At 39.2% G+C, this 18,221-nt stretch overlaps 1 protein-coding gene across 3 annotated transcripts in view; it reads right to left on the bottom strand.

The window, feature by feature from the left end:
* Positions 1-18,221, bottom strand: part of LOC128697036 (SMC5-SMC6 complex localization factor protein 1) — a 143,029-nt gene that overhangs the window by 2,597 nt on the left and 122,211 nt on the right. For all 3 annotated transcript variants that reach the window (XM_070095266.1, XM_070095268.1, XM_070095267.1), the window contains 2 exons: positions 15,779-15,898; positions 584-696 (listed from right to left, as the gene is read on the bottom strand). In XM_070095266.1, coding sequence (XP_069951367.1) covers positions 584-696; positions 15,779-15,898 — 233 coding nt within the window. The remainder of the gene's footprint in view (positions 1-583; positions 697-15,778; positions 15,899-18,221) is intronic.

The following is an 18,221-nucleotide window of genomic DNA, read 5'->3' as shown; positions in this document are numbered from 1 at the left end:
TTGGTATAACTATACTCTCATACATTCCCCTCTTTGCTTCCATGGACAAAGTTCTTTGTCTCCACAGACTCCTCAGTGCATCACTCACCTTTTTCCCCTCATCAATTCTATGATTCACCTCATCTTTCATAGACCCATCTGCTGACACGTCCACTCCTAAATATCTGAATACATTCACCTCCATACTCTCTCCCTCCAACCTGATATTCAATCTTTCATTACTTATTTTTTTATCCTCATCACCTTACTCTTTCCTATATTCACTTTTAATTTTCTTCTTTTACATACCCTACCAAACTTATCCACCAACCTCTGCAACTTCTCTTCAGAATCTCCCAAAACCACAGTGTCATCAGCAAAGAGCAACTGTGACAACTCCCACTTTGTGTTTGATTCTTTATCTTTTAACATTGCTAGATTTAAAAAGAGAGACTTTAGTTTTTCTTTTTAGGTCACTTGCCTTGGTAGACTATGGCTAGTTAGTTTAAAAGAAAAATCAATAAATCTGCATGTGGCTATTCCCTAACAGGCCATCTAATATAAATAATAAATTGCTCAAAAAAATAAATTAAGGTAGTTTTACCAAGGATGGAGGTGCTCTCTTGTATGACTTGAGGAGCTGCCGCATCTCACTCGAGGTCGCTAAACTCTGCGGAGTCTTGCCCATTACTGTCTTGTCTTTCAATAAATCGGGCCCTGTAAATCATCATTCATGTAAAAACATATGTAGGAAATAGGCAAATATGTATGTAATATCCACCATAACTTCCTTTGTTTCTTTAAATAATTCAACAGCATTTCACTATTATTCTCTGTTTATTAACACACCGGTCATTTCCCACAGGGGCAGGGTGACCCAAAATAAGAAAAAAAAAAAAAACTATTATCGCTCACTCAATGGTGCCCCGTGGCCTGGTGGTTAAAGCTCTCGCTTCACATGGCGAGGGTTCGGGTTCGATTCCCAGCGAGGGTAGAAACATTGAGCGTGTTTCCTTACACTGGTTGTTCATGTTCACCTATCAGTAATAATAGGTACCTGGGTGTTAGTGGACTAATGTGGGCCGCATCCTGGGACAAAACTGACCTAATTTGCGGGAAATGCTCTACATAACAAGTGGCTTTCTATATAGTAGTATGTCATTGATGTCAGTTTGGCCTGTATACCTTGTACATGTACTTGTAGAAATAAAGATACGAACAGCTCAAAACTCGAACAATTATGTAAGTGCTTTTGTAAGTGTACTTTTGAGGGTCTGAAAAAGATTAATCTAATTTACATTATACCTTATGGGAACAAATTCGTTTGGTATTGGCACTCGAACAGCCTTCTGGAACGAATTAAGTTCGTATCCTGAGGTAACACTGTACATATTATTATTATTACTATCTTGCCAGAGGCATGCTGATACCACAGTTTAAAAACTGTGTTAGTTAGTTTAATATCTTTATTATGCACCCCATACCCATCCTGTGGGCGGTAGTCAAAAGATTACAGAGGTACATAATGGGTCCAGGGACTGGGCCCCAAAGTTATGATAGCTGAACTAGTTACAAAGGTAATGAACTCCAGGTAGATCTGGTCACAATCATGGCAAGTTACAAAGATAATGAATCAGCCTCACTCCTATACATGGTTACAGTCATGAACAAATTACAAAGATGAGCCACTGATATGTCTACACCTGGTCACAATTATAATGAGTTATAAATACAAATATTAAGTGGGTCATACACCCACACGAGCGCGCGCACACATACACACACAAGGGCGCATGCACAGACACATGCACACAAGCGTACAAATATATGCATACACACAAGCACGCGCACCCACACACACACACAACGTGGTAATGCATTATTTACAGCTAGCAAAGTCAGGGTATTTCTCCAGAATGGTCTGTAATATACCACTGTGGATAAAATACTTTGTCATTTCTTGAACATTTCTGAGTGAGTTGTCTCTAAATTCATTAATTTAATCACACTCCAGTACATAATGACGCAAGGTGTGACAATAGTCCATCTGGCAAAGTTTACATTTCGTTTGGTCTAGATCTGGTGGCTAATTTTCACTCTTATATTGATCAATGACCACAAGAGTACAATAGTATAACAAATTTCACTTATACTGAAAAATCATGTTTTTAAAGACAATTTCTTTGATTTTTTTAGTGACTTATGATTATTAACCCTTTCACTGTCGCTGCCATAGTACTATGGCTTGTAAGTCAGTGTTGGTGCTGTAGTATTACGCTAAAATTCTAGCAGCTTCAAATCTAGCAGGAGAAAGCTAGTAGACCTACATGTGAGAAAATGGGTCTGTGTGGTCAGTGTGCACAGTATAAAAAAAAATCCTGCAGCACGCAATGCATTATAAGGAAAAAAAAACTCCGACCATGATTTTGGTTTAAAATGCCGACCTTGAGGTGTATTTTTGTATGGTATTTATGGTTGTATTCTCGTTTTCTTGGTTTCATTTGAAAGAATGGAAGATATATTACAGAAATAGAGATGATTTTGATTGGTTTCACAATGAAAAGTACCTTGAAATTGAGCTGAAATTAATGGAAATGTTCAGTTTTTGCCGATGTTCAGGAGTAAACAAATGACGTCACCATCCAATACGCATCCAGCTGGCCAGTCTAATATACAGTCACGAATAGGTTGACATTATTTATACAATTATTACAATAATTCAGTAGTCTGCATAACAGTAAATCTTCTATTTTTTGTGTGAATAAAAATTCAAAATGGAAAGCAAGAGTAAAATAAGAGGGGCCTGGAAACATGACTAATGAGCAGATAAAATGTTATTTTAGTGCCAGGAATGTCTGCATTGTTTATTCTGCACCCTATTTTGAAACTGGCATCTATTGAAATTTATTGGGTAGTTGAAATCGGTATATGGGCAGTTTCTTGTACTCATTTGACAGAACAAACAGAGTTCTAGCGAAATAGCTATGAGTTTGGTTGACTGGAACAATGGAATTGGCTGAAAATAAGGCTCAAAGTGGGCAAAATCGAAGCTGCATATATATCGTCGAGACCATTAACTTCGCAAGAGCATAATTCCACAAGTTTTCCATTAAATTTCCTACTTTTGGTGTCATTACCATTGGGAAAAAGATTCTCTATCATTTCATAAGAAATTTTTTTTTTTTAAATTCTTCAACACTGAGAGCAAGTTTGTGAGCAGGGGTCTTGAAAATGAAATCCCGTCTAATGATCTTCATACTGAAGTCCTTACTTAAGCCCCCAGATTGAAATCCTGACTGCATTACTGAGACATTTGATACATTATTATTATTATTTTTTTTTTTTTTTTTTTTTTTTTTCAACAAGTCGGCCGTCTCCCACCGAGGCAGGGTGACCCAAAAAAAGAAAGAAAATCCCCAAAAAGAAAATACTTTCATCATCATTCAACACTTTCACCACACTCGCACATTATCACTGTTTTTGCAGAGGTGCTCAGAATACAACAGTCTAGAAGCATAAACATATAAAGATACACAACATATCCCTCCAAACTGCCAATATCCCAAACCCCTCCTTTAAAGTGCAGGCATTGTACTTCCCATTTCCAGGACTCAAGTCCGACTATATGAAAATAACCGGTTTCCCTGAATCCCTTCACTAAATATTACCCTGCTCACACTCCAACAGATCGTCAGGTCCCAAGTACCATTCGTCTCCATTCACTCCTATCTAACACGCTCATGCACGCTTGCTGGAAGTCCAAGCCCCTTACCCACAAAACCTCCTTTACCCCCTCTCTCCAACCCTTTCGAGGACGACCCCTACCCCGCCTTCCTTCCCCTATAGATTTATATGCTTTCCATGTCATTCTACTGTGATCCATTCTCTCTAAATGACCAAACCACCTCAACAACCCCTCTTCTGCCCTCTGACTAATACTTTTATTAACTCCACACCTTCTCCTAATTTCCACACTCCGAATTTTCTGCATAATATTTACACCACACATTGCCCTTAAACGGGACATCTCCGCTGCCTCCAACCGTCTCCTCGCTGCTGCATTTACCACCCAAGCTTCACACCCATATAAGAGTGTTGGTACTACTATACTTTCATACATTCCCTTCTTTGCCTCCATAGATAACGTTTTTTGACTCCACATATACCTCAACGCACCACTCACCTTTTTTCCCTCATCAATTCTATGATTAACCTCATCCTTCATAAATCCATCCGCCGACACGTCAACTCCCAAGTATCTGAAAACATTCACTTCTTCCATACTCCTCCTCCCCAATTTGATATCCAATTTTTCTTTATCTAAATCATTTGACACCCTCATCACCTTACTCTTTTCTATGTTCACTTTCAACTTTCTACCTTTACACACATTCCCAAACTCATCCACTAACCTTTGCAATTTTTCTTTAGAATCTCCCATAAGCACAGTATCATCAGCAAAAAGTAACTGTGTCAATTCCCATTTTGAATTTGATTCCCCATAATTTAATCCCACCCCTCTCCCAAACACCCTAGCATTTACTTCCTTTACAACCCCATCTATAAATATATTAAACAACCATGGTGACATTACACATCCCTGTCTAAGACCTACTTTTACCGGGAAGTAGTCTCCCTCTCTTCTACACACCCTAACCTGAGCCTCACTATCCTCATAAAAACTCTTTACAGCATTTAATAACTTACCACCTATTCCATATACTTGCAACATCTGCCACATTGCTCCTCTATCCACTCTATCATATGCCTTTTCTAAATCCATAAATGCAATAAAAACTTCCCTATCTTTATCTAAATACTGTTCACATATATGCTTCAATGTAAACACCTGATCTACACATCCCCTACCCACTCTAAAACCTCCTTGCTCATCCGCAATCCTACATTCTGTCTTACCTCTAATTCTTTCAATTATAACCCTACCGTACACTTTTCCTGGTATACTCAGTAAGCTTATTCCTCTATAATTTTTACAGTCTCTTTTGTCCCCTTTCCCTTTATATAAAGGGACTATACATGCTCTCTGCCAATCCCTAGGTACCTTCCCCTCTTTCATACATTTATTAAACAAAAGTACCAACCACTCCAACACTATATCCCCCCCTGCTTTTAACATTTCTGTCATGATCCCATCAGTTCCAGCTGCTTTACCCCCTTTCATTTTACGTAATGCCTCACGTACCTCCCCCACACTTACATTCTGCTCTTCTTCACTCCTAAAAGATGGTATACCTCCCTGACCAGTGCATGAAATTACTGCCTCTGTTTCTTCCTTAACATTTAAAAGTTCCTCAAAATATTCTCGCCATCTACCCAATACCTCCATCTCCCCATCTACTAACTCCCCTACTCTGTTTTTAACTGACAAATCCATATTTTCCCTAGGCTTTCTTAACTTGTTTAACTCACTCCAAAATTTTTTCTTATTTTCATTAAAATTTCTTGACAGTGCCTCTCCCACTCTATCATCTGCTCTCCTTTTGCACTCTCTCACCACTCTCTTTACCTTTCTTTTACTCTCCATATACTCTGCTCTTCTTATAACACTTCTGCTTTGTAAAAACCTCTCATAAGCTACCTTTTTCTCTTTTATCACACCCTTTACTTCATCATTCCACCAATCACTCCTCTTTCCTCCTGCCCCCACCCTCCTATAACCACAAACTTCTGCCCCACATTCTAATACTGCATTTTTAAAACTATTCCAACCCTCTTCAACCCCCCCACTACTCATCTTTGCACTAGCCCACCTTTCTGCCAATAGTCGCTTATATCTCACCCGAACTTCCTCCTCCCTTAGTTTATACACTTTCACCTCCCTCTTACTTGTTGTTGCCACCTTCCTCTTTTCCCATCTACCTCTTACTCTAACTGTAGCTACAACTAAATAATGATCCGATATATCAGTTGCCCCTCTATAAACATGTACATCCTGGAGCCTACCCATCAACCTTTTATCCACCAATACATAATCTAATAAACTACTTTCATTACGTGCTACATCATACCTTGTATATTTATTTATCCTCTTTTTCATAAAATATGTATTACTTATTACCAAATTTCTTTCTACACATAGCTCAATTAAAGGCTCCCCATTTACATTTACCCCTGGCACCCCAAATTTACCTACTACTCCCTCCATAACATTTTTACCCACTTTAGCATTAAAATCCCCAACCACCATTACTCTCACACTTGATTCAAAACTCCCCACGCATTCACTCAACATTTCCCAAAATCTCTCTCTCTCCTCTACACTTCTCTCTTCTCCAGGTGCATACACGCTTATTATAACCCACTTTTCACATCCAATCTTTATTTTACTCCACATAATCCTTGAATTAATACATTTATAGTCCCTCTTTTCCTGCCATAGCTTATCCTTCAACATTATTGCTACTCCTTCTTTAGCTCTAACTCTATTTGAAACCCCTGACCTAATCCCATTTATTCCTCTCCACTGAAACTCTCCCACCCCCTTCAGCTTTGTTTCACTTAAAGCCAGGACATCCAGCTTCTTCTCATTCATAACATCCACAATCATCTCTTTCTTATCATCTGCACAACATCCACGCACATTCAGACTTCCCACTTTGACAATTTTCTTCTTCTTATTCTTTTTAGTAATCTTTACAGGAAAAGGGGTTACTAGCCCATTGTTCCCGGCATTTTAGTTGACTTTTACAACACGCATGGCTTACGGAGGAAAGATTCTTATTCCACTTCCCCATGGATATAAAAGGAAAATTAATAAGACCAAGAACTATTAAGATAAAATCAAAGAAAACTCAGATGAGTGTGTATAAATAAATGTGTACATGTATGTGTAGTGTGACCTAAGTGTAAGTAGAAGTAGCAAGACATGCCTGTAATCTTGCATATTTATGAGACAGACAAAAGACATCAGCAATCCTACCATCATGTAAAACAATCACAGGCTTCGTTTTACACTCACTTGGCAGGACGGTAGTACCTCCCTGGGTGGTTGCTGTCTACCAAACTACTACCTGTAATTATTATTGTTAATACTATTATATTAAGTGGTGCTTTGTACCCGTAGGGATCATACTTGTATAGCACCTGGGATATGTGAGGTAATCAGGTTTTATCTAAGAAAGGATATAATAACTTAACTTGTGTGGATCAATAACCTTCCAGCAGTATCATGGTACAATCTTTGAAAGGTCAATGCATGCTAGCTAAACTAAGCTCATGTATGCTAGCTAAACTAAGCTCATGCATGCTAGCTAAACTAAGCTCATGCATGCTAGCTAAACTAAGCTCATGCATGCTAGCTAAACTAAGCTCATGCATGCTAGCTAAACTAAGCTCATGCATGCTAGCTAAACTAAGCTCATGCATGCTAGCTAAACTAAGCTCATGCATGCTAGCTAAACTAAGCTCATGCATGCTAGCTAAACTAAGCTCATGCATGCTAGCTAAACTAAGCTCATGCATGCTAGCTAAACTAAGCTCATGCATGCTAGCTAAACTAAGCTCATGCATGCTAGTTAAACTAAGCTCATGCATGCTAGCTAAACTAAGCTCATGCATGCTAGCTAAACTAAGCTCATGCATGCTAGCTAAACTAAGCTCATGCATGCTAGCTAAACTAAGCTCGTGCATGCTAGCTAAACTAAGCTCGTGCATGCTAGCTAAACTAAGCTCATGCATGCTAGCTAAACTAAGCTCATGTATGCTAGCTAAACTAAGCTCATGCATGCTAGCTAAACTAAGCTCATGCATGCTAGCTAAACTAAGCTCATGCATGCTAGCTAAACTAAGCTCATGCATGCTAGCTAAACTAAGCTCATGCATGCTAGCTAAACTAAGCTCATGTATGCTAGCTAAACTAAGCTCATGCATGCTAGTTAAACTAAGCTCATGCATGCTAGCTAAACTAAGCTCATGCATGCTAGCTAAACTAAGCTCATGTATGCTAGCTAAACTAAGCTCATGCATGCTAGCTAAACTAAGCTCATGTATGCTAGCTAAACTAAGCTCATGCATGCTAGCTAAACTAAGCTCATGCATGCTAGCTAAACTAAGCTCATGTATGCTAGCTAAACTAAGCTCATGTATGCTAGCTAAACTAAGCTCATGCTTGCTAGCTAAACTAAGCTCATGTATGCTAGCTAAACTAAGCTCATGCATGCTAGCTAAACTAAGCTCATGCATGCTAGCTAAACTAAGCTCATGTATGCTAGCTAAACTAAGCTCATGTATGCTAGCTAAACTAAGCTCATGCATGCTAGTTAAACTAAGCTCATGCATGCTAGCTAAACTAAGCTCATGCATGCTAGCTAAACTAAGCTCATGCATGCTAGCTAAACTAAGCTCATGCATGCTAGTTAAACTAAGCTCATGCATGCTAGCTAAACTATGCTCAAACAAGAAGTAGTGAAGATAACTTATTACACTATAAAAATAAACTAAACACTACTACTGTTAGAATCAAATTCAAATCAACATTTTTTATTTCTTTTATACAGTACAAATATTATGTAATTTACATGTAACAAAATATTGTTCAGCACAAATAAAGCCACTAACATGGTGTGTATTTCAGGCAGACTAAATAAAGCCACTAACATGGTGTGTATTTCAGGCAGACTAAATAAAGCCACTAACATGGTGTGTATTTCAGGCAGACTAAATAAAGCCACTAACATGGTGTGTATTTCAGGCAGACTAAATAAAGCCACTAACATGGTGTGCATTTCAGGCAGACTAATACTAATGCTTGAAGACGACTCAAGAACCAGACAGATTATATACAAATAACTCGCACGTAAGAGAGAGAAGCTTATGATGATATTTCAGTCTAACTTGGAAACTTACAACTCAGAGTTGGACTGAAATGTGGTTTTAATCTTCACTCTCCTATGTTTGGGTTATTTATGTATTGTTCCAGTCATGGTATTGTGCCTTTTTGTTCTTTTTAGACATAGGTTATTTAGAAGGATTTTTTAAATGTACAAAAAAGAGAGGTAGCTAAATAAACAACCGTACAATTTTAAAAGAATGCATTAATACTTCAAACTGATTCAATGATCTTTAAGTAGGATTTCTTAAACAGTTAACCACTATTAAATGTACAATAAGAAAGGCAGTGAATGAACGAAAGGTACAATTTTAAAAATATGATTTGTTTCAAATGCATGAAATGGTACTGTATACTTTTAATATGAACAATTCCTGAAGTGAATACTACATCAAGAGAGTTAGCTAATTCTAGGTCTGCTATGTTAGATAATGAGCTCTGTCATGTAAGTATAGGAGGGCCAAATTTATACAGCAGGTTAAGTTCCAGGTTACTGCTGTAAAGTGAAATATAGCCTTTTTTCACTTTCAAATACATATAAGAGCCTGATATTTTTTTCATCATGTTAGCAAGGCTTACTCCTCTAAGAAAAAGGAGGAGTAGATGTAAAATAGAAAGAGACAGGCGCTCCCTTTACAGGCGACGGAAAAGAATAACAGAGCGGCTAAAAGAGGTCAATATATCTGAAATGCGTAGGGAGACACTGGTCAGAGAAATAGCAAGCATCGAACTCAAGCTAAAGGAATCTTATAGGACTCAGGAATCGCGGGAAGAACTAAAAGCCATAAATGAAATCGAAAGAAACCCAAAGTATTTCTTCTCCTATGCCAAATCAAAGTCGAGAACAACATCCAGTATTGGGCCCCTACTTAAACAAGATGGGTCCTACACAGATGACAGCAAGGAAATGAGTGAGCTACTCAAGTCCCAATATGACTCAGCTTTTAGCAAGCCACTAACCAGACTGAGAGTCGAAGATCAAAATGAATTTTTTATGAGAGAGCCACAAAATTTGGTTAACACAAGCCTATCCGATGTTATCCTGATGCCAAATGACTTCGAACAAGCGATAAATGACATGCCCATGCACTCTGCCCCAGGGCCAGACTCATGGAACTCCGTGTTCATCAAGAACTGCAAGAAGCCCCTATCACGAGCCTTTTCCATCCTATGGAGAGGGAGCATGGACATGGGGGTCGTCCCACAGTTACTAAAAACAACAAACATAGCCCCACTCCACAAAGGGGGCAGTAAAGCAACAGCAAAGAACTACAGACCGATAGCACTAACATCCCATATCATAAAAATCTTTGAAAGGGTCCTAAGTAGCAAGATCACCACCCATCTAGAAACCCATCAGTTATACAACCCAGGGCAACATGGGTTTAGAACAGGTCGCTCCTGTCTGTCTCAACTATTGGATCACTACGACAAGGTCCTAAATGCACTAGAAGATAAAAAGAATGCAGATGTAATATATACAGACTTTGCAAAAGCCTTCGACAAGTGTGACCATGGCGTAATAGCGCACAAAATGCGTGCTAAAGGAATAACAGGAAAAGTCGGTCGATGGATCTATAATTTCCTCACTAACAGAACACAGAGAGTAGTCGTCAACAGAGTAAAGTCCGAGGCAGCAACGGTGAAAAGCTCTGTTCCACAAGGCACAGTACTCGCTCCCATCTTGTTCCTCATCCTCATATTTATTTATTTATTTATTTATTTATTTATTTATTTATTTCCAATTTGTGCACACATACAGAGGTACAAAAAAAATACAGATAAGAGCAGTATGCCAAAGCCACTTATACTATGCATAGCATTACGGGCTGGCTTAAAATTAACTTAAGATTAACTAAGCAATGATTATTATTATTATTATAATCAAAAAGAAGCGCTAAGCCACAAGGACTATACAGCGCTGCTACTAAGCAATGATGAAATCAGTGATAAAACATTAATGTAAACAGATAACTATAAAGCACAAGTGAGTATTACAAAGACAGGTCATATGGTTGCATTCAGTTAGGTAGTGATTCTGTTAGGTAGTGTATTTAAAAAATAATAAAGTTAGATTGGGTTTTAGGTTTAACATTTATGTGATATAATTGTGAGAAACATTTAAGATATACAATTTATAATGTTCAGTTATTCAGTATTTATTTGGTTTTGGGTGAGTAAGTAATCTTTGAGAAGAGACTTGAATTTATAAACAGGTAGTGTTTCTTTTATATTTACAGGTAATGAATTCCAGATTTTAGGGCCTTTTATGTGCATTGAGTTTTTGCATAGTGTGAGATGGACACGAGGAACATCAAAGAGTGATCTGTGCCTTGTGTTATGGTCATGTGTTCTGTTGAGGTTGGCAAGGAGATGTTTGAGGGGAGGGTTAATATCAGAGTTAAGTGTTCTATGTATGTAATAGGTGCAGTAATAAGTATGGATGTTTTGTATGGTGAGTAGGTTTAGTGTATTGAATATTGGTGGAGTGTGCTGCCTGTAGTGAGAATTTGTTATCATTCTAACTGCAGCCTTTTGTTGGGTAATTAGTGGTCTGAGATGGTTAATTGTTGTTGAGCCCCATGCACAAATTCCATAGGTGAGATAGGGGTAAATAAGAGAGTGATATAGGGCCAGGAGGGCTGACTGTGGAACATAGTACTGTATCTTCGATAGTATGCCTACAGTCTTGGAAATTTTCTTAGAAATTTGATGTATATGTGTATGAAATTTGAGTCTATTATCAAGGTGGATTCCTAAGAATTTTCCCTCTGTTAGTTTTGTGATAGGTGATCCATTTATCATTATGTTAAGAGGGACATCTGTAGCTCTGTTACCAAACTGAATGAAGTAGGTTTTGTCAATGTTTAGTGTAAGTTCGTTAGTCCTCATCCAGGTAGATATTTTCTGTAATTCGGTATTTACAGTATTGGCTAGCGTGACTGGGCTCGGGTGAGAGAAGACGTATGTAGTGTCATCTGCAAATAGTGTGGGTTTGAGTAATTGCGAAGCATTTGGAAGGTCATTTATGTATAGGAGAAAGAGAAGAGGGCCAAGGACACTTCCCTGTGGGACACCAACTGTAATTGGTTGTGCAGAAGAGTTTGCCCCATTTGCGTACACATATTGGCTTCTGTTGCTGAGGTAAGACTTGAGGTAGTTGAGGGAGTGCCCTCTTATACCATAGTGTGACAATTTTACGTGGAGCAAGTCATGGTCAACTGTATCAAAAGCTTTACGTAAGTCAATGAAGATCCCCAGTGGGACTTCTTTTTTCTCTATTGCAGTGTATATATGTTCTAGCATGTGTATAATAGCATCATTAGTATTTTTATTAGGCCTGAATCCAAATTGGCAGGGGTTGAGTATGTTTTGGGAGATAAGGTAGGAGTAGATTCGTTTATGAATTAATTTTTCGAAGATTTTTGAGAGAGGGTGTAAGTTGGATATTGGCCTATAGTTATTCAACTCTGTTTGGTCTCCTCCTTTGTGGATCGGGGTGACCCTTGCTATTTTGAGTACTGTAGGGAAGGTGGAGGATTCAATGGATTTGTTAAAGAGTGTTGCAATGATTGGTGATAGCACTTGTGACACTTTTTTGTATATAAGGGGTGGTAAGGTATTTAAATCTCCTGCCTTGTTTTTTAGTGCGTTGATAATAAGGGAGACTTCGTATGGGTTAGTCGGAGCTAGGAACAGTGTGTTCGGGTAGTTGCCGGTGAGGTAGTCATTTGGTGGGGTATCTGAGCTTGGGATTTTATTGGCAAGGTTTTGTCCTATAGTGGAGAAGAAATCATTGAGTCTGTTTGCTGTTTCTGTTGGTGGGAGTTGGGGTTCATCTGTTTTTGCTAATTTTATTTCGCTATTTCGTGATATCTTTTTTGTTCCCAGAATTTCTGATAGGGTTTTCCAGGTCTTTTTTATATCACCTCGTAAGTTGGATAATCTGTTCTCATAATACAATTTTTTTGCCCTTCTTATCAGGCTGGTTAGGATTGACGAGTAACGTTTTGTTTGGTCTCTGGTTATGTGACCCATTCTGTACTGTTTTTCATATTGGTGTTTTGTATTTATGGATTTGAGAATGCTGGGTGTTAGCCAGGGACTGTTCAGTCTCTTTGCTGTCATCTGTTTAGTTTTTTTAGGGCAGTGCTTGTTATAGAGGTATTGAGTTTTTTTTAGAAAATTATTAATACATTCGTCAATATCTGTATAGGTTTCTAGCTCAGTGTGCCAATCAATGTTTGCTATTGCTGTTGTGAAGTTATTAATGGCTGCCTCATTGTGAAGTCTGAAGGTGACTTTAGTAGTGTCTTGGGGTAGTTTACCAAGAGTTGTTATGAGGAAAGTAGGGTAGTGGTCTGTGGTATTATCTGTAATTATGCCTGATTTTAAAGGGGATATGGTGTTGGTCCAGATGTGGTCAAGTAGGGAAACACTAGTCTCTGTAACTCTTGTAGGTTTTGTTACTGTTGGTAGTAACATACAGTTACTCATTGTGTTTGTGAATTCAGTAACGTGTGGGTCCTGGTCTTGCAGGAGATTTATATTGAAGTCACCTGAGAGTAGTAAGTGATCTTTGTTCATGCGTGCATCAGTTATCATACTTCCTAGATTTTGACTAAATTGGCTAATGTTTGACTGTGGAACTCTGTAGATGTTTATCAATGTGAGAGGTTTTTGTAGGTACTTTGATTTGAATTTAGCTATTATATATTCCCCATGTTCATCCCTTGTGCAAGTATTAGTGATACATTCTAGTTGGTCTGAGTAGTATATGGCTGTGCCACCCCCTTGTTGATCTGGCCTACAGTTGTGTATCTGACATAGACAAGGATGTCAGCCACAGCACCGTGTCTTCCTTTGCAGATGACACCCGAATCTGCATGACAGTGTCTTCCATTGCAGACACTGCAAGGCTCCAGGCGGACATCAACCGAATCTTTCAGTGGGCTGCAGAAAACAATATGAAGTTCAACGATGAGAAATTTCAATTACTCAGATATGGTAAACACGAGGAAATTAAATCTTCATCAGAGTACAAAACAAATTCTGGCCACAAAATAGAGCGAAACACCAACGTCAAAGACCTGGGAGTGATCATGTCGGAGGATCTCACCTTCAAGGACCATAACATTGTATCAATCGCATCTGCTAGAAAAATGACAGGATGGATAATGAGAACCTTCAAAACTAGGGAGGGCAAGCCCATGATGACACTCTTCAGGTCACTTGTTCTATCTAGGCTGGAATATTGCTGCACACTAACAGCACCTTTCAAGGCAGGTGAAATTGCTGACCTAGAAAATGTACAGAGAACTTTCACGGCGCGCATAACGGAGATAAAACACCTCAATTACTGGGAGCGTTTGAGGTTCCTGAACCTGTATTCCCTGGAACGCAGGCGGGAGAGATACATGATTATATACACCTGGAAAATCCTAGAGGGACTAGTACCGAACTTGCACACGAAAATCACTCACTACGAAAGCAAAAGACTTGGCAGACGATGCAACATCCCCCCAATGAAAAGCAGGGGTGTCACTAGCACATTAAGAGACCATACAATAAGTGTCAGGGGCCCGAGACTGTTCAACTGCCTCCCAGCATACATAAGGGGGATTACCAACAGACCCCTGGCAGTCTTCAAGCTGGCACTGGACAAGCACCTAAAGTCGGTTCCTGACCAGCCGGGCCGTGGCTCGTACGTTGGTTTGCGTGCAGCCAGCAGCAACAGCCTGGTTGATCAGGCTCTGATCCACCAGGAGGCCTGGTCACAGACCGGGCCGCGGGGGCGTTGACCCCCGGAACTCTCTCCAGGTAAACTCCAGCCATTTCCCACTGAGGCAGGGTGACCCAAAAAGAAAGAAAAACTCAAAAAGAAAGAAAAAACTTCCATTATCATTCAAGACTTTCACCTTCATTCATACTGATAACAAGTTTACACAACAGTACTATATATTAAGTAATAGAGTTAGGCCTAAAACATGCATATACAGTACACACATTATTGACCTTAAAATGTTTTCATCCCTAGCTTATAGTGAGTAGTGAATACATTTATTGTAGGAAGTGTGAATAAATGAAGAATGTGTATAACTGAAAACTGCTGTAAAGTGAAGCACTGTAAAGCAGGGGCCTCATGTACTTGTTCACTAGTTTCTGCATCTCCTAGCTAAGACTCAACCCCTGTAGCCACATACAGGCTAGTACAGGGTCAGAGAAAACATGCAAAGAGTTGAGTATTACCACTATCTGTCCCTGCTCCAAACAGCTGAGTATGATACCATTAATGGCAGTACATGATACAAGAAGACAGATACTTCCTAAAGTTTAGTCTCAGTAACTGAAAAGTTGAAATTTTACTGAAATTCTTATAAAACTTGTAATAGTTGGAATCAGATTAATTACTGGACAATACCTTTTCTGATCGGTTTCAAACTTTTAACGTTATTTCAAAAATTAGCAAATAAGAAATTATAGTGTCCAATAGTAATCTTCAGCTTTGTTTAACTAAGATGAACAATCAATGAACATTTTAAATTCATGCAATGAAACACTCTCAAATTATACTATGGTGGATGAATATCTAATAATAATGGAGGTGCGAAGTACAATGCCTATATTTTAAAAGAGGGGTTTGGGATATTGGCTGTTTATAGTGACATCTAAACTGTCATATCTGGGCACCTCTGCAATAGTGAAAGTATTGTATGATGGTGAAAGTGTTTCTTTTTTTTGGGGTCACCCTGGTTCAGTGGGAGATGGCCAGTGTGTTAAACAATAATAATAATAATCATAATAAAATTGTAATAATAATAAAAAATAATAACAATAATAATAATAAAACCCTCAGTGAATTCCACTAGCAAATGCAGGTGCCCAACCTAGACAGTGGTACTTAATTAATAAGTAAATATACAGGGTAAGTATAAGGTACTGCAGTGTTACCTTGATAATCAAGAAGCAACTTAGCAGTGGTAAGATGGTTGGACTCCACTGCATCATGTAGTGGTGTTTTCATCTCTTCTCCACCCCTAGCTCGCACATTCACACTGCGTGAATTCTGGCCTGAAAATACACTTATAAAATAAGATCAACTGTGTTGTAGTGGGTAAATAAAAAGAAATCAAGGAATTACAGAAGACTCGATTAGCTTGTATTTACTCAACGCCTTTTTTGCATAACACTCAATTAGCACAGTATAAATTTAGGGTAAGATGGCATGCAACAGAATCCTTCTCCTCTGCCTTGGGGTCAGCCTTCGGGCATATCACTCTCAGTTAGGTTGGTAAATAGTTTTTACATTTTCATAAGTCTCTAGAATCAGAGGATAGAGGGAGCGAGGAGGAAAGGGCCAAGGAGGGGAAGGTCAAGGTTACAGTCTATAATTGTGTGTTATCATTTTTTTTTTTATTAACACACTGGCCGATTTCCACCAAGGCAGGGTGGCCCGAAAAAGAAAAACTTTCACCATCATTCACTCCATCACTGTCTTGCCAGAAGGGTGCTTTACACTACAGTTTTTAAACTGCAACATTAACACCCCTCCTTCAGAGTGCAGGCACTGTATTTCCCATCTCCAGGACTCAAGTCCGGCCTGCCGGTTTCCCTGAACCCCTTCATAAATGTTACTTTGCTCACACTCCAACAGCACGTCAAGTATTAAAAACCATTTGTCTCCATTCACTCCTATCAAACACGCTCACGCATGCCTGCTGGAAGTCCAAGCCCCTCGCACACAAAACCTCCTTTACCCCCTCCCTCCAATTCTTTCCTAGGCCGACCCCTACCCCGCCTTCCTTCCACTACAGACTGATACACTCTTGAAGTCATTCTGTTTCGCTCCATTCTCTCTACATGTCCGAACCACCTCAACAACCCTTCCTCAGCCCTCTGGACAACAGTTTTGGTAATCCCGCACCTCCTCCTAACTTCCAAACTACGAATTCTCTGCATTATATTCACACACACATTGCCCTCAGACATGACATCCCCACCGCCTCCAGCCTTCTCCTCGCTGCAACATTCATCACCCATGCTTCACACCCATATAAGAGCGTTGGTAAAACTATACTCTCATACATTCCCCTCTTTGCCTCCAAGGACAAAGTTCTTTGTCTCCACAGACTCCTAAGTGCACCGCTCACCCTTTTCCCCTCATCAATTCTGTGATTCACCTCATCTTTCATAGACCCATCCGCTGACACGTCCACTCCCAAATACACGTATCTGAATACATTCACCTCCATACTCTCTCCCTCCAATCTGATATCCAATCTTTCATCACCTAATCTTTTTGTTATCCTCATAACCTTACTCTTTCCTGTATTCACTTTTAACTTTCTTCTTTTGCATACCCTACCAAATTCATCCACCAACCTCTGCAACTTCTCTTCAGAATCTCCCAAGAGCACAGTGTCATCAGCAAAGAGCAACTGTGACAACTCCCACTTTATGTGATATTCTTCATCTTTTAACTCCACGCCTCTTGCCAAGACCCTCGCATTTACTTCTCTTACAACCCCATCTATAAATATATTAAACAACCACGGTGACATCACACATCCTTGTCTAAGGCCTACTTTTACTGGGAAATAATCTCCCTCTTTCCTACATACTCTAACTTGCACCTCACTATCCTCGTAAAAACTCTTCACTGCTTTCAGTAACCTACATCCTACACCATACACCTGCAACATCTGCCACATTGCCCCCCCCACCCGCCCTGTCATACGCCTTTTCCAAATCCATAAATGCCACAAAAACCTCTTTAGCCTTATCTAAATACTGTTCACTTATATGTTTCACTGTAAACACGTGGTCCACACACCCCCTACCTTTCCTAAAGCCTCCTTGTTCATCTGCTATCTTATTCTCCGTCTTATTCTTAATTCTTTCGATAATAACTCTACCATACACTTTACCAGGTATACTCAACAGACTTATCCCCCTATAATTTTTGCACTCTCTTTTGTCCCCTTTGCCTTTATACAAAGGAACTATGCATGCTCTCTGCCAATCCCTAGGTACCTTACCCTCTTCCATACATTTATTAAATAATTGCACCAATCACTCCAAAACTATATCCGCACCTGCTTTTAACATTTCTATCTTTATCCCACCAATCCCGGCTACCTTACCCCCTTTCATTTTACCTACTGCCTCACGAACTTCCCCCACACTCACAACTGGCTCTTCCTCACTCCTACAAGATGTTATTCCTCCTTACCGTATACACGAAATCACAGCTTCCCTATCTTCATCAACATTTAACAATTCCTCAAAATATTCCCTCCATCTTCCCAATATCTCTAACTCTCCATTTAATAACTCTCCTCTCCTATTTTTAACTGACAAATCCATTTGTTCTCTAGGCTTCCTTAACTTGTTA

Source organism: Cherax quadricarinatus, chromosome 49, assembly GCF_038502225.1.
Source record: "Cherax quadricarinatus isolate ZL_2023a chromosome 49, ASM3850222v1, whole genome shotgun sequence".
In the NCBI taxonomy this organism is placed as follows: domain Eukaryota; kingdom Metazoa; phylum Arthropoda; class Malacostraca; order Decapoda; family Parastacidae; genus Cherax; species Cherax quadricarinatus.
Note: the sequence above shows the minus strand (reverse complement) of the source record. Positions and strands in the feature narration are given on the sequence as shown.